The 21,480-nt window shown below is 55.6% G+C and overlaps 1 protein-coding gene across 2 annotated transcripts in view; it reads left to right on the top strand.

Annotated features, from left to right (window-relative positions):
- Positions 1-21,480, top strand: part of PTPRE (protein tyrosine phosphatase, receptor type, E) — an 85,863-nt gene that overhangs the window by 48,720 nt on the left and 15,663 nt on the right. For both annotated transcript variants that reach the window (XM_010859150.1, XM_010859149.1), the window contains 8 exons: positions 69-142; positions 1,864-2,000; positions 7,525-7,615; positions 11,999-12,075; positions 12,947-12,983; positions 15,221-15,318; positions 19,072-19,191; positions 20,519-20,682. In XM_010859150.1, the coding sequence (XP_010857452.1) occupies positions 69-142; positions 1,864-2,000; positions 7,525-7,615; positions 11,999-12,075; positions 12,947-12,983; positions 15,221-15,318; positions 19,072-19,191; positions 20,519-20,682 (798 nt within the window). The remainder of the gene's footprint in view (positions 1-68; positions 143-1,863; positions 2,001-7,524; positions 7,616-11,998; positions 12,076-12,946; positions 12,984-15,220; positions 15,319-19,071; positions 19,192-20,518; positions 20,683-21,480) is intronic.

Below are 21,480 nucleotides of genomic sequence, written 5' to 3'. Positions count from 1 at the left end.
TCTGGGCTGGCTCCCTGGGATCTGGGCCAGCTCCCTGGACTGACCCCCTAACGGTCTGTGTCTCTAAGGTTCCGGAAGCAGAGGAAGGCGGTGGTCAGTGCCAACGACAAGAAGATGCCCAACGGGATCCTCGAAGAGCAAGGTAAGGGGGCGACCCGGACGGGGCTGGGCGGAGGTGTGCCTTCCTCGCAGCTTAACATTTAAACCATAAACCCCTCCAGCTTTGCGACTCTCATCTGGCATTACCTGGCATCATGCTGTCTTTTATAATCAGTGCTTCCCCGTTTCAGAGCTTTCGTCATTTTCTCTCCGGTGTGAAACAGACGTTTGAGGCATTTCAGTTTGTGGCTTTGGAGGGAGACGGTGTTCCACATCCTGTCGTTTTTACAGGATTTTGAAACATCTAACATTTATCAGGGAGTCTTAGATCAGCCTTCGATGAGACGGGTGGGCTCATCACCAACCTTTTCAGAAGGTCCTCCCTGGCCCCCGAATCCGCACTGCTTTTCAGGTCAGATGAAAGAAGGGAATTGATGGAGCAACGCGGAGGGTCAGGGGCATTCCCTATCATTTTTTTTTAGGTTCCAGATTCAGCTACTGACTTGTAAATGCCCCTTTACAAAGGCACATTGGTGTTCTTCCCATGTGCTGAGATGTCTGAGAGAGGTGCGTGAGGCAGAGGCTTTTAAAAATACCAGTTCACACCAGTGACTACGACTTCCTCAGTCAGCTTGCTGCTGACTTGTTCCGTGGTTTGGGGGGACAGAAGTGCTGTCAAACTTCACCTGAATTGCAGAACTGACCCAGGACTCTGCAGAGAGTTCTCAGCAGCGGGGAACCTCGGCCAGATCCAGGAGGGCAGTTTTGCGGGGCTGGGGGAACCCGCGACCATGCTTAGATGATGGCACATGGCCTCCAGGCCCCTCCTTCCTGCCTCCTGCTCCTGCTGTGCCCGCCCTAACAGCCCGGATGGGGTGAGGAGGGTGTGGCTGGCGAGGCCGCCTAGCTCATTCTGGAGTGTCCGTCTCTGGGAGGGGTGAGCCCTTGGGGGCAGTTCTTGACGGGGCGTAGGAACAACTCTGCAGGTGGGGACTGGCCCTGCCACCAGTGACAGCAGAGCGATGTGGCCTCGTGGAGGGGAGCGGCTCGTTCTCCAGGACGGGAAGCACATGCCTCGGGGGTCGCTGTCTGTCTTGCTGAGTTTGTGGAGGCAGCTTGTCCAGGGACCCCCTTGCAGTCTGGCCCTTCTCCTTTTCGAAGCCTCTAGCCCCTCCCCCTCAAAAACCCAGGGGTGCTTTCTCTTATTTCTCCTGGAGCTGATGGGGTTTGAGTAACTGTTGCAAATGTTACTGTCGCTACCTTTGTTAACCAGGACTATCTGTTACAAAGATAAGGCTATGGGGGCCTCCTAACTGGACAGGTCCCCAGTAGTTACCAGTTTATGCCCATGGGGGCCTCCTATCTGGACAGGTCCCCAGTTTGTTACCAGTTTGTGCCCAGAAACCTGTCGTTACTCAACTCTGTTCCAAGCCTGGAGTGTGAAGGTGCCTAAGCCCTTTGTAGAAGGAGCAGGGGACAGACGGAAAGACAGGTAGGTGGGTGGGTGAGTGAGCTGGGAGGATAAGGCATCTCTGGTTGGCAAGAGCAGGTAACACCAGCCAGAGGGGGCCATCTATCCGTCACGACAAGTGATGAGGGTATGTTGTAGGAGACAGAGCTTGCCTTCAGCTGCTCATGGTCTGAGAGGAACATCCCTCTCCAGCTGCGTCATTCCTCCAGAAGGTTGTCCGTCTGTCTGGTTAGTAAGTCACCGGCACATCTGGGAGCACGGCTCAATGGCCCCTGTTTCTGTTGACCCCACAGAGCAGCAGAGAGTGATGCTTCTCAGCAGGTCCCCGTCGGGGCCAAAGAAGTACTTCCCCATCCCCGTGGCACACCTGGAGGATGAGATCCGTGCCCGCTCGGCGGATGACTGCAAGCGGTTTCGGGAGGAGTTCAATGTGAGTCTGGGCCCTCTGTCTCATCATGTGGAAGGGAGCTGGGATGTAGGGTGTTGTGTTACAGGATAAATTACCCCAAAGGCGCAGAACGCTCACATCCACCAAGACGCAGCCCCCGAACCAGGGTTCCAAGGAAACCCGATTTCTGCCGCAATGCCCTCCGCTGACCCTCATCCCCGTTGAAAAGATGAGACGGTTGAGGGGGAGCTTCAGAGCCTCCTTCCAAGTCACACACCCTGAGCGATGAGTTCTGAATCAAGTAAGAAGGCGGCGCCGTTATCCCAGTGATGTGCACAACCAGGGCGAGTGGACCGTGGGTGACAATTTGAGGCTGAGAGCTAAGGAGCCCTCGGACCACCCTGCACAACCTCAGACAGTCTAGAGGGCGGCCATGAGGGGACATCACCCTGCCTCCACAGCCCTGTGATTCTGCCCGAGTCAGGGTGTTGGTCCTGCTACCGCTGTTTTCGATGAACTTAACAATGGCAAAATGAATGTCCCAGGGATGGGGAGCCTGGTGGGCCGCCATCTATGGGATTGCACAGAGTTGGACACGACTGAAGTGACTTAGGAGCAGCAGCAGCAACAATGGCAAAGCTAACTAAGATGAATTTAACCAACTGGTCCAGCCGGCTGGTAGCAAACAGAGCCTCCTCTCAACAAAAATACAAGTGTACAATAATGACGCCTCCCCTTGAGTTGCTAATATTTAATGTCCCATGAATTGTGAAGCTGCTAGACAGATAGATGATAGGTAGAGAGACAGGTAGAGAGACAGACAGACAGCTAGATAGACAGACACATAGAGAGATAGACAGGTGGGGGGATAGGTAGATACACACACAGATAACAATAGAGGGATGGAGGGCCAGGTGGACAGATAGACGCTTGGGTGCCCAAGCAGACAGACAGACACTGGGAAAGGCTGCTCAGTGTTTATCCCTGGTCATGTTTGAGTCTCCGTTTATGCATCTTCCTCATTTCGTAAATGTCCGCGCGCCGGCGTCGAGCCTGAAAGTGGGCGGCTTTGCAGCAGAAGGGCCGCCTGGTCCCAACTCTGCCTGTGCCACCCGGCCCCGACACGCCAGTTCGCCTCCTGAAGCGGGTTTCCTTCATCATGAACGAGCCGGGTGGGAAGATGCCTTAATGACCTCCCAGGTCAAACGTGAGGCTGGGACTTTGTGAAAAGCAAAGATGGTACAAATGTGGTCTCTGAAGACGGGGTGACTCCGGCTGCAAACAAGTGACTTTTCACCCAGAAGCAGCCCTGGAAGGAACAGCAGGCTGATGGTGCATTTAGACTGTACTTTTGACTTTTTTTTTTTTTTAACACAAGTCCTCCTTTGCCTTTATCTTGCTTCCTTTTAATTGTTTCCAAATGTGTCCCTTTTTTGGGGAAATTAGGTCATAGTGAAAGACAGCTCCAGGCAATATTGTTTTGCAGCCTCAGCCTGACAGCAGAAGTTAATTCTCCAGTTTTCAAAATGACTATCCAAGTTGGCGGCTGCAGGACCGCTTCCCCACCTCCTTTCTCATCCCGTTTCCTCCGGTATTTGTGTTTCTCCACATGGAGGCTGGTGACTGGCCTTGCAGAGGGAGGGCTGAGTCAGAAGTCACCGGCTGAGCCACAAATCTCAGAAGTTAGGGCCCGAGGAGAGAGTCAGGCAGGTAAGGCCCTTGCCCCAGGTGCAGTGTGTAAGGGGACTCCAAAACACCTATTGTCTGGATAGATACTATTTTCATACAGCTTTTAAAAATAGATCCAAGCCATCCTGTGGAACAAAATACAATTAATAATTGTAAATAAAGACAGGGTCCCCCTGGTGTCTCCTCTGACCCCAGGCTCCGACGGGGCTGGTGACCCCACCGTTAATTGACCCTGCCTTTATTTAGTAGTTTGATATTTTGGTCATCATGGATTTGTGTGTGTGTCTGTGTGTGTGTGTTAATTTAGGGGTCTTTTAGACGTTGAAATCAAACGTGATTTTTCTTAACCCCTGGGTTCTTTGGAATGCTCCTTTCCGCTTTGCAACCAAAGTGAGCACCTTGCCCTGCTCACCCCACCGCTGCCACTAAGCAGCCTTCCCGGCCACCCCCTGCCCACTGCCTCTGCTCAGGGAAGGGCCAAGGGGGAGAGTCGAGAGGTCGGAGTCCAGAGAGGACGTGGAGTCCAGTCCTGGCTCCGGGGGACCCCTGAGCAACCTGCCCGCCCCGCTCTGGACCCCAGTCCTCTCCTCTCTCAAGTGAGCGGGCAGCCCCTGCTAAGAGCATCGCAACCCCCACGACCTGCCCACGCGTGGCTCCACAGGTACCCACGCTTGCCATGGGCGCACACTCCTCTTTTTCCTTTTCTCGCCCTCTGTCCTGAGGGCCCCACCCAGAATCTGTGCCAGGAAACGGATGGGTCTCAGAGTAGTTGATCCAGAGAAATTTGGGCTCGTGCGCCTTGGCCAATCAAAGGTGACATGAATTTGAAGTTAACAAGGCCCTGGCTCTGGGAGCCGTTTGGAGGGGTGGTGGAGGTGCTGAGGCAGGAGGCCGGCTGCCCACGTGCCTGCTCAGGCCTGCTTCTCGCCAGCCTGGAGGGCTTGGGCAACGTGCCGCACCTCTGCCTCGGTTTCCTCTCCTGTGAAACGAGGCCCTCCCCACCCCTGCAGGAGTGTCTCAGCCTGTGAAAGAGCTAAGGCGTGTGTCCCGTGTCTGCAGGAGAGGGGTCTGAGCACCATCCTGCTCAGGACGACTTCTGTGACGGTCCAGGCAGCTGTCCGCTCACCATGGTAGAATGCTGAGCTCGCAAAGGCTGTTCCAGGCCCCTGGTTGAGTCCTGCAGGTGTCCCTCTCCAGATGGCTCCTCCCAGGAGCCTCTGTCCCTCCCCTGCGGGTTATTTCAAGCCCAGAGCCTGGAATTGACCTAACCCTAAGTGCTGCAGGAAGGCCCAGGGAGGCGCCCCGAGGGGAGGGCCCGGCACGTACGCACCAGGATGAGGGAAAGGAATGTGTGCGTGTCTTTGTGTGCGACACACATGTTCCTTGAGATGAAAGGAAGGAAAGGAAAGGGAAAGTTAGTCGCACAGTCGTGTCCAACTCTTGCGACCCCATGGACTGTAGCCCGGCAGGTCCTCTGTCCATGGGATTCTCCAGGCACGAATACTGGAGTGGGTTGCCATTTCCCTTCTCCAGGGGACCTTCCCGACCCAGGGATCAAACCCAGGTCTCCTTTATTGCAGGCAGATTCTTTTACCAACTGAGCTACTATGAAACCTCACCTCAAACAAACCAACAACCCTTTTCAGCCAACATACATAAGAGAACAATCGATCACAACTTACTTATCCGTCAGGGGCCACAGGCGTGGCACTCACCCTGGGCACAATGGCAGTGACCCAGGAATGGCAGAGCGCCCCCCAGGAGCCCCCGTCTTCGTCCTGAGGCCTCGGAGCTTAGAGACGCGATTCCCAGGTGGCTGACGGGGAGGAACGCTGGCCTGCTCGGAGGGGCCGTGCTTTCCGTGTGCTTGGAGACGGGGTGCGGGGCCTGGGGCGCTTTGCCTACTGCCCGTGTGGCCCCCTGTGCTGCCCCCCTCGGAGTCGGGATGTCACCCCGTGTCCCGGCTGTGTTCCTGGGTCATGGCTGGGGTGTCACAGCCCAGTTCATCCTCACTGCTCAGACGTCTCCAAGCCACTCCTTCAGCCCCGCCCTGCATACCCCTCACCTTCCGAGGAAAAGGGAGGCTTCTTTTTTTTTTTTTTAATTAATTAATTGTAGTAGAGCATTCTTAGAGCAGATTTAGGTTTACAGAAAAATTGTGCAGAAAGTACCAGTTCCCATACACTCGTTCTTCCCGCACGGTTTTCCCCAGTGATGGCCATCTTGCCTGAGTGTGTTACATTCGTCACAACTGTTGAATTAATATTGACTCATGATCACAGCTGCAGGTCAGATCAGAGTTCCAGAGTTGCACATTCTGTGGGTTTTAACTAACCCATCACATCACGTGCTGCCCCCCTCTCTGCCATGATGGTCTCATGACTCTTTGATTTTCAGGGCTGGGGTCAAAAATAGCTTTGAGGTGCAAAAGAGAAGACTCTAGAACGTGGTAACACATTTCGTGTTGAGGTTTGGCCAGGAAGCTCAGTGTTAAGAGCTCTGATGAAGAGCCAAGAGCTCCCTGCGGCAGTGGAGGTACTGGCCTGGTGGAGGCCTTGCCCACTGGGCTGGCCTCCACACTGACCTGGGCAGAGCCTCCGCCTATGGCCGTTGGGCATGGAGCGGGGAGAGGACACGGGCTGGCAGGGGCTGAGTCAGTGATGGAGAAGCCCCCGCCCTGGGAGAAGGGGGCCCTGACTCAGGACTTTGACCCCAGGCTGGGCCCTAGTCTCCTGGGCACTGACCACTGGCAGCCCCTGCTTGTCCCCACACTTCAAGGAAGATAGTGTCCTTCTCGGGGTCCAGGTGCCAGCTCCAGGTCCCCTCCCACTGCCTGCTGCTTGCCAGGCAGGTGACTCTGGACAATTCCACAACCACCTTGGGGGTCTGTTTGCTTATCTACAGAACAGGAGGGATGGTCTTAGTGTCACCTGATACTGGGTGGGTGGTGAAGGCCGGTGATCCAGCCCTTCCCCAGTCCCCGCCCATCGAAAATACTCGATAAATGTTAACACTACTTACTCGAGTCCCAGTGGCCCCTGGTTCACCCGACGGTCAGGTTGGATGATGAAGGAGGTTCAGAAGGCTCTTTCCCACTGTGTTCTTGGAGAAGCACCACACCCCCCGACCCCGAGCATGGACCCTCCCCAGCAGCAAGCAAACGTGGGAGGAGGTTTGGCTCCAACAAGAGCCGAGAGACTCTGAGTGGTGGAAGGAACTAGAAGTCAGGATGGAGGCTCGTACTAGCAGAGCCCCCAGACCCGATTTCCCTTCAAGACAAATGGAGGGTTAGGGCGGAACGTGCAGGCCCCCTGGGATGCGGGTAACTGCGATGCTGACGGGGGGTGGGCCCAGGTCTGCGTTTCAAGGAGCCAGCAGCTATGTCTGTCCTGCTGGTCCACGCCTCATCTTTAGGGGAGGACGGTCCTTCACCTCACCCTCCTCGTCCTCCAGCCCCACCGTCTGTGTCCTCACCCCTGGATCAGAGCTCTGCCACGGCCACCTCCTACCTCCCTGAGCTGGGCCTGCTCCAGACCAGGGCTTCTGGGTCCCAGGGGTTTGTTGGCCACGCAGGCCCAGGGGCGGCCTGGATGCAGCTCAGGGTCCAGCTATGGGTCATCACTTTGTCCGCATCCCCGTCGGCCCCAGTGAACAGGAGGCCTCAGGGAAGACTGGCCTGTGTGTCCATTACAGCCCCTGCCCAGGGCCAGCCCAGTGCCCAAGGCAGAGGATTCTCTGGGCAGGAGCAGAGGGACGGGCAAAGCCCTGGAGGTAGTTTGCTCAGAGACCCGTTCTCTTGATTCCCGCGCTTGGTAGGGAGACTCGTAGATGAGGTTGGATTCTTCACGTTTAGTGCTGACTCTGCGTTTTCTTCTAGTCTCTGCCGTCTGGACACGTGCAAGGAACTTTTGAACTGGCCAATAAAGAAGAAAACAGAGAAAAAAACCGATACCCCAACATCCTTCCCAGTAAGATTTTATTCTTTTTTTTTTACATGATCGGTGGCATTCTGACAACACTCAACTTTGCTTTACAGCTCCTGGTGATTCTGCCTGTCCAATCAGCAGACTCCCGGGTGCTCAGAGGGCAGGGCCCGGGTCAGGACAGCTGCTCAGCCTTCGAGCGTGGGCATCTAGGTGTGTCTCCCACCTGGGGCTCTGAGAGCCTGTGCCATTCGTGGTCTGGCTGCCAAGCCTGCGTTCACTGTTGAGACCTCGGCTGCCGGGGTGGGAGGAGATGGGGGCAAGAGGATGCCACCTGCCCCGGCTGGCAGGGCTCCCGCTGTGGACCAGCCTTGAGCCCTGGTCTCGGGCAGCCACTGGTCCCAAGCATCTCCCCATCTTGGACACGGTGCCCTGGGCCACCAGCGTCAAGGCTCTTGTACAGGGACAGAAGCGACAGGAGTTCAGAGGGCTGTCGGGCTTTGGCAGCGCTGTGGGAAGGCTTGAGGCGTCCCAGTCTTTACCACCGCAGCTGATGGGGGTCGTGGGCGGGGGGTGTGGCCTCCAGGCGGTGACGAGGCCAGAGTGCACACACCTGTCCAGGTGTGTTGCTGGATGGGCTGTGCCTTGGGGGCCTCGGTGCCGAGTCAGACCCCCAGCGTTCCAAGATGCCTGCGTAGAAGCTGGCCTGAGGGGCAGGGTGGGGTGAGTTCTGATGTCATTTCTCTAGCCTGGATCCTCCTGTCCACTTCGCCATCAGGCTAGCAGCAGGGCAGCCTCTAAGGACCCCGGTGAGTTCACGTTGGAGGCCCGACTCCCTTCTGGGGCAGAGCCTCCGTGGGGTGGAACCAGCCGGCCTGTGCCGGCCCTCAGTGAGGTGGCTCTTGGCTGGATTTTTAGGACCAGAATTGAGTCCATCTGCCCTGTGGGTAAGAGAAGCTGTGGTCTACCTAATCTATGTGGTCTCTGGATTTTTAGCACCTGATAGAAGCAATTCATTCCCATTTTGCCTGCATAGGATTTATTTGTGCTTTTGGTTGGGGTTTGTGTGTGTGTGTGTAGAGTCCACCATGAACTTGGGTCAACGGAAACCAGAGAAATCAGCCAAGTAGTCTTTGCCCCACGCACGTCTGTAGAGGAAGCCAGGGGAGCGCCAGGGAGATGACAGGTCAGGCAGCCAAGCAGAGAGGCTGGCTTAGACCAGGGTCAGGTTCTAGACTCAGAGCAAAGGTCACGCTGAGAGGACTTGATGTTAAATTGGGTGAGGCATATTAGAGGCAAGTTCCGTGGCTTGAACAGCCCAAGGGAAAGAAACGCCATGCAGGAGGTTGGGGATCTTTGGCCTAATTTGCGCTGAATAAAAATTAGGGTATTTGGAAGTTAGCATCTGTTCTTAGTTGAATTAACTAGCTTAGTTTGCGCTTTGACTGCATGACGTGTGTGTGGAGGGCCAGCTCACTGCCAAGCCCTTTCCAAGGCTCCTGGCCTATATTTCTCTCTAATCACTGAGCCGTTTTCCTCCTAAAGGAAACGTTTACCTGGCTAATCAAGAGTGGTTTCAGCCTGAGCTCCATGGACCGGAGTTAGCAGCCAAGTGTGGGAATTACCTCTGATGGCCCAGGGCAGGGCATCCCCCACCCTCCGAGGGTTCCCAGCAGGGCCCGGCAGGGCCTGCTTCACGCCCGACGTGTCTAAGCCGCGTTCCTCTGGCTTGTATTACGGAAGGGAGCTGGCATTCTCCGCAAGTGTGAAAGTGTGGGTCCTGCCCCAGCCCCTCCCGGCCCAGGAGTGCCAGGCCAGAGGAAATTGAGGAGCTGGCGGTCACCACAGGCCCGGGGACTCTGTCCAATGTGAGCATTTCACGTTGCTGCAAGGACACATTTACAGAACCGTGTCCTGGAAACACTGGGGTGTGCCCTGGAGGAGGCCAGCTGGGGGCATCTGGCTTTGGCATCGGTGAGACCCAGGAGAAGCCAACCTGGTTAACCTGGGCGGTTGGCCAGAGGTGCCCTGGGGCGGCTGGATCATGGGAGGATTGTGCAGGGGGCTCCCAGGCCTGCTCCCCCGATCCTAAGCCTGGGAGACCCTGCTCATACTCGGGGGTGGTGTCGGTCAACAGGCAGGGAGACGGGCAGGGGCCCAATCCCTTAGCCCCATATACCTTCCCTCTCCCGCCCCCTTCCCCACGCAGAGAAAGGAAGGGAAAATGTAGTCCCTCAGTCGTGTCCAGCTCTTTGCGACCCCATGGACTGCAACCCGCCAGGATCCTCTGTCCCTGGGGTTTTTCTCAGGCAAGAATACTGCAGTGGGTTGCCATTGCCTTCACCAGGGGGTCTTCTGGACTGAGTGATCCAACCCCCCTCTGCTGAGTCTCCTGCATTGGCAGGTGGATTTTTTACCATGGGCACCACCTAGGAAGCCCTGTAAGTGTATCCTATTTACAAGATGCCCTGGGACAGGAGCCAGTCCTGGTGTGAACCCAGGGAGCTCTGAGGACAGAGGTCAGCGTGCCTGGGGTGTTGAGGGGCCGCGTGTGGGAACGGCCCCACACCCGGTGGCGAGGGAGCATCCTTCTCTTTTCTGGAAAAAGATGCCAACCAGGGATAATTTTAGGAAATGATGTTTTAAGACAGAAGTGTAACGTTTTAGAATGAAAAGACAGGAAGCTCTTAGAACTGCAAGATGCTAAATCTAACCAGAAGGCTATTTTTAAACCCCGGCTTTCTACAGCGTCCTCAGAAGGGTAGATTGTTCCAAACCACGTTAAGCTGGCCCGATGCGTGCTCCACTGGTGCTGCTTCCGCCTCAGGGCCGAGGGTCTCAGGGCCGAGCCTTTGAGGACTGTGAGCTTTGGGTCTGACACCCTGGCTGCCCTCTGCGGGCCGTGACTGCCCCAGACCTGCGCTCACCTGTCCTCCACTAGGAGCAGCGTATGGTGTCCAGACAGCAGGTGTCCGAGCCCGTCCGCTTGTGGTCAAGCCAGCAGCCCTCCGTGTAGAGGGGAGACATCCAGTCTGTGACCCGGGATCTTTGCCCCAGACCCACACCACACACTCCCCCTCCTCGGTTAGTTTCAGTCCTCTGGCTACTCAGAGGGGACAAAGCAGGGAGCAGGACGCAGAACTATCCAATAATTAATGCAGTAAATACATGCAGAGTACCCACCAAGTACTGCCCGGCACAGAGTAAAAACCCAGAAGCAGCTTGATCCTAGAGCCCTGGGCCCAAGTCTGGGCCTCCTTCATACATTTCTACTCCTGTAAGTGGTCGGCCGCTTACACACCAGCATGGAGACCCAGAGCTGGAGCTGCTCCACTGGAGGGACCCATGAAATGGTCTAACTTCGTTGAGAATCAGAGGGAAATATATACCTAACACAGTCTGGCTCATACTCATCGTTATAGCAGCTACTAATGCAGGAGACGTAAGTGACTCGGGTTCGATCCCTGGGTTGGGAAGATCCCTTGGAGAAGGCAATGGCAACCCACTCCAGTATTCTTGCCTGGAGAATCCCATGGACAGAGGAGCCTGGCGGGCTACAGTCCATGATGTCGCAGAGTCAAACACAACTGAAGCGATTTGGTACACACACACACACACACACACACACATAATGCCGTCGTAAAACAGAATGTGTAATTTTTTTCTTTAATTGAGAAAGTGGCCCATGAAGGCAGAAGTGACATGGACCCATGTAAGTCAGATGGGGCCTGGTTAAAACCTCCCCACGTGTATGTGTACATACATACCACAAACATACACACCACGCTCGTGTACATACAGCACACTACACACACTGCATAAAGAACACCACGCACACACCAATACACATACACACCCACACACCCACACCACGCACACACACACACCACTCACACACACAGCCCTCCCTGGTTGGCCCTCATACACTGGAAAATTCTGGAACCACAGGCCGGAATCTTCCAGGCAGTGGTCCATCCTGCACAGTCCGTCCGTGTGAGTCCAGTTAGCTGCCTGCTCCGGGGCAGACCTGAGCATGAGCACTGGGGTCTGGAGTCCCAAGCCCTCGGGCCTGACGCCCACCTGTCCAGAGGTGGACAGGCTCCCCTTCGAAAGCCTGAGAGAGTGGCCCACGGAAGTGCTCCTGAGGGCCAGCACATCGACTCCTGGGCCCTGAAGCTCTTACCTGTCAGCATCCCCCGGGTGTGTTCAGCTCTTTCAGGGCCTGGCCTGGCCTGGGTGCCGAGGTGCCGTGTTGGGTGGAACAGGTGCGTCCCTGCACCAGGACACTGAGCGTCTCCTGGGAACGTTTAAGAAGAACTTCCCTTCTGTCCCGTGGTCACCATGGTTACGTCCCTCACAGCGTTTAATCCTCCGTGTGATTCCCTGGCCTAATGTCACGGTTTTTGTGTTGTTGTTTTTTTTCTGCAGATGACCATTCCAGGGTGATTTTAAGCCAAGTGGACGGAACCCCGTGTTCAGACTACATCAACGCTTCCTACATAGATGTAAGTACCCCCCAGCCCCGCATGACACTCGTACCTGGACCACTGGGGGCTGAGTGTGGATGGCGACCACTGGACCCCCTCTTCCCGGGGCCAGGAAGGTAACTTGTCCACACTTTCCTGGACCTGGTGGCCACACCGGCCACCACACAGAGAGCAGGAAAGCACTGGGCCTTTTGAATTAGCATCTGTGCTGGGGACTTGTTCCTAAGTTGCAGATAAGCACAGGGGAGGCTTGTTTATGCTGCTGCTGCTTAGCCACTCAGTCGTGTCCGACTCTTTGCAACCCCATGGACTGTAACTGACCAGGCTCCTCTGTCCATGAGATTCTCCAGACAAGGATACCGGAGTGGGTTACCATTTCCTGCTCCAGGGGATTTTTCTGCTCCAGGGATCAAACCCAAATCTCCTGCTTGGCAGGCAGGTTCTTTACCACTGAGCCACCTGGGAAGCCCATACTCATTTATTTTACTGACCAAACAGAACAGAGGGGACCAGTTAAGTAATTTGCAGTAAAATCATATAGAATGGATTATTAAGAATCCAGTTTAGTTGAACCTTAAAAGATCATTTGATATAAGTTACGAATTATTGTAAAAATTCAGTATAAGAGAATGTGTGCATATTAACCAATTAAAAAAATATATATCTGTACCTGTGTGTCTGCTTGCATATCTGGAAAAGTAGTCACAGAAAAATACTGGCAAGGGATATGCAAAAATAGCATGTTATTTCTGAAACTCCTGGCAAGGTTTCTTCTTGGTTTTCTGTGTTTTCCAAATTCTCCACAACAAATACATGTTACTTTCCTAACCGTAACGTCCTTCCACAATGACAATTCTGAAAAATCATAAATCTGATTTTATTTCTCTAGGGTTATAAAGAGAAGAATAAATTCATAGCCGCTCAAGGTAAGCTCTTCATTAAGTGACAAACGTGATTTTGGTAAAATGACGTGGAAGGCGATGGCTTCCTGACCTGGTACCAACCGTCCTGGGCGGTTATACAGGCTTTTTGTATATGTGTGTACTGCTACGTTTACACAGCGGGTCAGAGTCGTCCAGCCTCTCCCGAAGCACGGAAGTGAAAGATGGCATGACTCTCACAGCCTTGATGCTCAATGTGTCTGCTCCACTGGCCAGGGGTGTCCCCTCCCCTGGGAGGTGGTCAGGAATGCGGGCCCCACCCCTGACCAGCTGCTGTCCCTGAGTTTGCATCTTAGCCAGCATTCCCAGGTCATTCTGCGCCATAGCGTTTGAGGAGCATTATACTGTGAAGTGATGACATTCCTCCAGGTCACAGGGTTTCAGACGAGCACAAGAGCTGGACCTCTGTGCGCGTACGCCCCCGTCTGTGGTCAGGGCAGACAGACGGGGAGGGCGTGGGGGCGTCCATCGTACACAGCCATGCCAGGTGTGCAGTCACACGGTGTGTGTGTGCACAGAGGCAGAGACACACGATCTGCTTCTGCGCCTGTATGAGTTAAACCCAGACGCCCAACGGTCCAGCGCTTGCCATCGCAGCATGCTGATACTTGCGTTAGAAATCCTTGAATTTCTCTCTGCCGGCTGACTTCTACGTGACTTCCAAGTTGTTGGGCTTGGGGAGCAGCAGGGAGGGGAGTAAGTAACTTTCTGATCAAGCCCATAACCTTGAGGATGCTTTTAGCTGTGAAAGTGTATTAGTCGATGAGTCATGTTCGACTCTTTGTGACCCCATGAACTATAGTCCACCAGGCTCCCCTGTCCATGGGATTCTCCAGGCAAGAATTCCAGAATGGGTTGCCATGCCCACCTCCAGCGGACCTTCCTGTGAAAGCATGCCCTTAAACCTCACACATGATCCTCTGTGTTTCCGAGCACTTTCAATCCAGCATACCAGCGTCTGCCTGCGGTTGTCATCCCTGGGAGCCAGGGCTGGTGAAGCTGGGTGTCAGGGAGCTAACAGTGGATTTCCTGCACATCCTCATTGCTCGGCAAGAGTCTTTAGAGCAGTGGGTACCAACATTCCGTGTAGATAGCAATCTTAATGCACATTTAAATGCACACACAAAAAATGGGCTTCCTTGGTGGCTCAGATGATAAAGAACCTGCCTGCAGTGCTGCAGAGCCAGGTTCAGTTCCTGGGTCAGGAAGATCCCCTGGAGAAGAGAATGGCAGCCCACTCCAGTATTCTCGTCTGGAGAATGGACAGAGGAGCCTGGTGGGCTACAGTCCCTGGGGTTGCAAGGAGTCAGAAACCACTGAGCGACTGGCATTTTCACTTGCCGTGAAAAGTAGGGAGATATACACACAAGCCCACAGTCCATCAGGAACATGCCCAGCTTTCAATGTCAGAAACCCTGGCAAACACCCACTGACACCAATGGAAATGTCTTTTTCATTCTTATAAGCAGACGTCCAGAGGAAGTAGCCCAGGCTGGGGCAGCAGCACAAGGGAGAGAGGCCCCTTTCATTCCTCCCCTGACCTCCTTACTGTCATCCTCAGGGTCACAAAGTGGCTGCCGCACCTCCCGGAACTGCTGTCCCTAGTCAGGCAGGAAAGAGAGCAGCAGGCAGAGGACTTTCTTCCAGGGACACTACCTTTTGTTCAGACCCCCTCCCCAGGGACTTCAGCCTACGTCTTACCAGAAAGCATCACTAGCTGTGAAGGCAGCTGGGAGATGTGATTTTTTTTTTTTCAGAGGAAAGGGGGTTAGACATGGCAGGTGGGTCAGGCAGCCAGCAGTGTGTCTCCCTTCCCCCACCCCCACACACAGTCTGATTCAGCGGTTTGGGATGGGAGGTCTTATTCTGAGGCTTCGACAAGCCCCTCCGTGGCCACAAACCACTTTGACAGCTTGCAAACCAGCTCGCATTTAAACAGTGTTTGTGGCCCACGATCATCACCCAACTGGGTGCATTAACTTAGCCCCCAAGGATTTCCCAGCCCCTGGGTGGGCGGGTATCAGGGAGAGAGAGGCAGGGCCAGACAGGGAGGCTGCCCCCTACTCCAGTCCTGGGACTCTGCAGGGAGTGAACGGGCCCATCACCCCCTTCCTCAGGGCAGGTAGCGGGGAAGCAGCCGTCTTGAGGCCCAAAGGCCAGGGTGACAGGTCTGGGGCTCGCAGGGACCGCTCTGTCTGATTCGGACCATCCTCTCCTCCCAGGTCCCAAGCAGGAGACAGTGAATGACTTCTGGAGAATGATCTGGGAGCAGAAATGTGCAACCATCGTGATGCTGACGAATCTGAAAGAAAGAAAAGAGGTAAGCCCAGCCTGTTCTTCTCAGCTGCTGCTGCTTGGCTGGGGTATGCTCACCACTTCCTTTTCCCTTCTCCCTCCTGCTTATCACGGCAGACAAAAAAACACAAAACACCTCGGGGCTCACAGCACTTTTATCTTGAAATACATTGTCTGTGTTCCCAGGATCTCACTGTCCCAGTCAGTCAGTCAGTTAGGTCAGTCACTCGGTCGTGTCCACTCTGTGGGACCCCATGGACTGCAGCACGCCAGGCCTCCCTGTCCATCACCAACTCCCGGAGTTTACTCAAACTGAGTCGATGATGCCCTCCAACCATCTCATCCTCTGTGGTCCCCTTCTCCTCCCGCCTTCAATCTTTCCCAGCATCAGGGTCTTTTCCAGTGAGTCAGCTCTTCACATCAGGTGGCCAGAGTATTGGAGTTTCAGCCTCAGCATCAGTCCTTCCAATGAATATTCAGGACTGATTTCCTTTAGGATGGACTGGTTGGATCTCCTTGTTGTCCAAGGGACTCTCAAGAGTCTTCTCCAACACCACAGTGCAAAAGCATCAATTTTTCAGTGCTCAGCTTTCTTTACAGTCCAACTCTCACATCCTAGACCACAATATAAAATGATGGAGGGATTTTCTTCTTTCAGTAGAGAGTCATCCCTGGGTGACCCACCAGTTCTTACGCCATGGTGGGAGCAGTGAATTTTAATATAGAAATTTTTTAGAACCTTGGAACATAATATGTTGGGCCTTAGACCATAAAAAAAAAAAAGTGATTTTCCCCTTATTATTCAGACCAGAGAAATGCATTGGAAAAAAACAAGGTGTATTGAAGTCGTATTGATTTGGTATTTCAATGTGTGCGATTAGCTGTTTCGACTTCAAAAAGTAATGCATACACATTATAAGAACTTGAAATCTCTATGAAGAAGTGCGAGTCAAGCTGATTCGTTTCCTAAGTGTGCCTTCTAGACAGGACTGCCCTGGGTGGGGTGCAGGCAGTGAGCCACCGGGCAGACCCCTCGTGCAATTCCTGTTGCGATGTGAGGGGTTGCAGGTCATGTCAGGAGATGACATAAAGCATAATGGAGACAGAAAATAAAACACAGCAGGAACAGTGGAGGTCCAGGAGGGACAGACCCAGATGCGCGGCCAGGCCGAGGCCCTGCTGGGCTCTGTGTCGGGCTCAGAGATGCTGAGGCCTCCTTATGCCTGGAAGGCATTCACTTTTCAACTCCAAGGACACAGACTCCTGTAGAAAAAACTGGGACACAGCATGACTGGGGCTCTGGAGGTGTGGTGAAGAGGGGACGGCCCCCCACCCTGGTTCCTGGGCCAGGCCAGGCAGGAGGGCTCATGTAGAGGGTGATGGTGCTGCTGGGTCTTGGAGACTGGGGCACGGGGTGGGGGAGCTATGCCAGATGCAAGCAGAGAGAAGCACTGGGGCATGTTTGTGAGGCAGGGAGCAATCTGCTGGACCCAGAACCAGGAAGTCCATGCCAAGAGCAGAATGGCCAGAAATGCATCAAGGCACCAACCGGCGCTTGCAGCCTGGATATCAGGCTGACGTGGATGGGCGCTCCAGGGCTTCCTCAGCAGTAAGCAGAGGCCTGTGCTTTCGGAAATGAGCTCGCACTCCAGAGTTGAAAGCAGAGCAGGGAGGCAGATGGGAAGCGAGCAGCAGGCAGACTGTTCTTCTCGCCCGTTCCAGCACGAGCGCCCGAACAGGGGTGGTGGCAAGCGGGTCAACAGGGAGACACAGCTCAGTCAGAGACATCTGTCCCAGGGCCTGTGTGGTCCTGGCTCCAGCCGGACATAGGTGCCATCCACCCTCACTCACTGGCTGGGGGCTGGCCGGCCTGTCCCCACGAAAGCCCAGGCTGCTTGGCTAGGGCTCGGGGTAAGGCGGCTGCCCTTTGGGATGGAAGAACTCAGCCAGGGCAGGAGAGGGGAGGCCAGCTGGCTGGGAGGGCAGCCATGAGGTGGCCCCCAGCTCCCCCACCACTAATTTATTCCATCCAGAAAAGCAGCGGAAAAGCCTCCAACCCCACCCCATTTCCGGTCGGGGAGTGGAGAGGGGTTTTCTTTTGTTTCAAAGCGAGCTGGGACAGGGCTGGGGAGGGCCAGCCTCCTCCTCCTCCGTGTTAATCCTGCCCAGGCCCCGTGCGTGCTCTCTCACCGGAAAGAGTGATGGGCGGAAGCAGGGGGTTCCCAGGCAGGGACACGTTCCGGGGGAGGAGGGCGGGGGGTCGCTGTGGGGAAGGTGTCCCCGCGCTCTGAGCGGATGCTGCAGCCCCACGGCCCCAGACGAGGAGGATGACCTGGAGCCTGGCGTCCCCTGGGACCAGCTATCTCTGGGCCAGGTTTTCAGGGGCTTGTTTGCAAAGAGACAGAGGAGACCAGTGCAGGGACTGTGGGGCTCGGAAGGCACCCCCATCTCCCCCATCAGTCATCTCGTTGCCACATTACTTGACACGCCCCCTCCCCCGGCTCTTTTCTCTGCAGCCTCCTACTGCATTTTTCCATCTCTGTGACTCAGACTCAGCCTGCCTTTGGGCCTCGATTTTCAGTGTCTCAGATAAAATCGTTTCTCAACAGAGTTCCCCTTTTGTTAATTGCTTACACTTCTGTTGTGGTCTCCTTGGCTTCAGCATCCTGGCTCGGTGTTGTGAAAGCTGGCATCTCATGATCTGATGGGGGCGGAGCGGGCGGGTGGAGGCGGGTGGCAGGCGGTGGTGACCGCTGTGTAGACGGGAACAGAGCACACCCTGAGCCCTGTGGGGGTCTGAGAAGCAGCCCTCGGGTCTTCGAGTGAGAGTCTGTCAAGGCGAGAGTCTCTGGAGGGTCTCCGGGAGGCCAAGACTGCCCCAAACCATGACCTTCAGGGTGGGCTTCTCCTCAGGGTCCCTTCAGAGCTGCCCAGGGCCAGGCTGCGGGAGGGGAAGTTGGTGGGTGTCATCACACAAGCCCTGGGCTCTGGTAAATACCAGCTGACTCTTGTTTATAGGATTATTAATCCTCGTGGCCTGGCCTGTGAGCTGTGCCCGGTGGGCAATGTCCAGGATCAATGGCTTGCTGACCCCTGCGGCCATGGAGCAGGGAGCCCCCCATTAGGGGGACCTCATGCCTTCAAGTCTTTCTTGCAGGAGGACCCCCTGGGGTCAGGAACTGGAGGCCCAGTCTCCCCGTCTCGTGTGTGGTCCATTTGTAGTTCTGAGGGAGGGAAAGCAAAGGAAGACCTCTCTGTGACCACCCACCCATCCAGCTCTACAAATGGCTGCATCAGTCTTATCCCTGGTTGGAGAAAAGTCAGGAGCGTTCAGCTGACTACAAGTCCATGACTTCCACAGAGGGTGGGTGGGATGCAAATTAAGTTCGCCGTTAGCGCTGGGCAGGAAAAATGACCCACCGAGTCCGATGGGCAGTGTTTGGGGAGCACATGGTCCTCTGGGGCTTGACGAAGAGCCGCCCACGTGAGGCCGCTTCCACGTGGGCCCCCCTGTAGAGCAGCTCAGCCTGACAGTCCAGTCAGTATGTGTGGTTAGTAAGGGGATGAGTAACCGAGGCATCAGAGGGGTCCGATTCTGGTCTCAGTCCTGCCGTTAACCAGCACCGATGAGACGGAGACGCACCGCCCTGGCCTCTGAGGACTGCGTCACTGGAGCTGGCTGTGTGTGAGGCCTTGTGTCTGTGGCCGGGGCGGGGGGCTGCGAGGTGATGAAAGGCCCCCCGCAGACCTTCTGTTTCTATCCGCGTGTCCCACGCAGGAGAAGTGCTATCAGTACTGGCCGGACCAGGGCTGCTGGACGTACGGGAACATCCGGGTGTGTGTGGAGGACTGCGCGGTGCTGGTGGACTACACCATCCGGAAGTTCTGCATTCAGTCTGTAAGCACGCGACTTCCCGCAGAGGCAGGCTTGCGAGGAGAGACGCGTGCGTGCTTGCGAGGAGAGACGCGTGCGTGCTTACAGTAGGGAGCACTGGCCGCACCCCAACAGCCCCACCCCTACCCCCACTCCCAGCAGCTCTCACAAGGGGAGACGAGGCTGGAGGCAGTGCCGGGCGGGGACGCGGGACGCTCCCTTGTGGGCCACAGATCTGAGTCTACAGGCGGCTGACAGGCAGGAGCACGTGACCTTGAGTCAGGGTCTCTGGCTCCCAGAGACCACCTGGGTGGAGGAAGTTGAGACAGTTGGAGCATCCTGGGGGTGTGGGAAGGGGTCCCCCACTCAGTTACACAGGGCCGTTTCACACACTGGCATGGAGATGTGAGGTTTTTCTTTTCTTTTTTTTTTTTACAGTTTCAGAATTTTATCTGAAACATTTCATTATTTTTCAAACTCTTTTCCTGCTAGTCACTCCTCCCCTGAGATGATTTAAGGCAGCCTTCAATAAAGACACCTGTAGGCGAGGTAGATGAAATAAGAGATTTCAGAGATTAAAAAAAAAAATTAGAAAAAAGCAGAAGGTGGTGTTATCAAGAATCAAAGGTAGAGTGATGGGTGTGGTTAGATCACAGAATATGAGCCTGAGCTTCCTAGAAGCCACAGCAAAAGAGGAGAGACGATGAGTTTTATCATATTACTGTCCCCAACCTTGGCCTACCTCCTCCCGGAAACACAAACGTACACACACACACACACACACACACACACGCTTCCAAATACACTATATAACTTTCCATGGCTTGGGACGAGAACCGGACTCCTCGGCTCTGGGTAAGAAGAGTGGAGAGAGGTTTTGAGGGAAAGGTTGGGGTGGGGTGGGGTCTCCCAAGGGTAGACCAACCAGATGTTTCCCCACAAATCAAGCCGCTTTGAAGAGTGAAAGCTGATGCTGTTGGCAGTTACTCGGCAACATGAAGTCGCGGCAAACTGGGACGCAGCCAGCCTGCTGGCCGACGGGTCCGTTAGCCCTGAGGCCGGCTGCAGGGAATTGCCTGGCTGCTGGGGTCTGGCCCAGCCTGGTCCTGGTCCGGGTGACCGTGGGCCCTGCTCTGCTGTTCCCGCTGCTGTGGGGCCAGTAAGCATCAGGGTCTCTCACTCCCGGGCATCCAGTCTTCACTGATGGGCCCCTCTCTGCATGAGTCCCCACGGCGGCTCACGCCTGGACGGCAGAAGGGTACCTCGAGCAAGTGTCCTGGAGCCATGATGCTAGGGGTGGGGAGGGGGCAGGGGCCGTCCCGTCCGCTCACGTCTCCGCGTGTCCCCACAGCAACTCCCTGACGGCTGCAAAGCGCCTCGGCTGGTCTGCCAGCTGCACTTCACCAGCTGGCCCGACTTTGGGGTGCCTTTCACCCCCATCGGCATGCTCAAGTTCCTGAAGAAAGTGAGGACGCTCAACCCCGCGCACGCCGGGCCCATTGTGGTTCACTGCAGGTGCGTGTGGGGTGGGGCCAGGCGGCCCCAGGAAGCATACAGCCCCCAGTGGGACAGTGACCAGTGGGCAGACATCAGGGTGGGCAGAGGGGCGGCTGGGGTGACCTGAGAGTACCTCCCAGACACTGGAAGCAGCTCAGAGAATCCCTCAGGGTGAGAGCCGGAGGGATGCTGTCCATCCGGGGAGGCAGAGCCCTTCATCAGTACCACCTGTCAGGGAACCTTAGTATCAGAAGTATCACAAGCGCCTTGTGACCCGGCACTGCACGCTCCTCTGAGCCACTGGCTTTGCGGAGTCTGGGGCCTGGTCCAGCCCCGCCTGGCCCTCTCAAGGGGGCAGCCCCCATTCTTGCTCAGACTTCCTGAAAGCCAGAGTTGGTGTGTCGCTTCCACTGAACACCTGTGTGGCAGATTTAGAGCCCCTGTGTCCCTGGAGGGCAGGTGCCTCTTGTCCCTGGCCGGGCCCTGATACTCGGAATGACCCCATCTGTAACAGCCAGAAACCCCATGTCCAGTGGAGAGTTACAGCCAGTGAGCAGGACCGTCCGTCCTCCAGCCGGGAGGGCAGGGCCACCGGCCTGAGTCCCTGCACAGGGAAACCCCTCGGAGGCGTGGCCCCGCGGTGGCCCCAGCTAGAGGGGACACTGGTCAGCAGCATGTCCTCAGGGCGGAGAGTTTGAATGGCCCACGGCAGGCAGGCGCGCTCCAGTTCGCGTCAGCTGACAGTCAGCCGGCTGGGCTCCAGACAGCAGGGATGAAGGAGCCGCCTCTGCGTGGGGTCAGGGCTGGCTGCGGGGG

The sequence above is a fragment of the Bison bison genome, unplaced genomic scaffold (assembly GCF_000754665.1).
Source record: "Bison bison bison isolate TAMUID 2011002044 unplaced genomic scaffold, Bison_UMD1.0 scf7180017864456, whole genome shotgun sequence".
In the NCBI taxonomy this organism is placed as follows: Eukaryota; Metazoa; Chordata; class Mammalia; order Artiodactyla; family Bovidae; genus Bison; species Bison bison.
The sequence above is the reverse complement of the archived record's forward strand: the minus strand, read 5'-3'. Positions and strand labels throughout refer to the sequence as shown.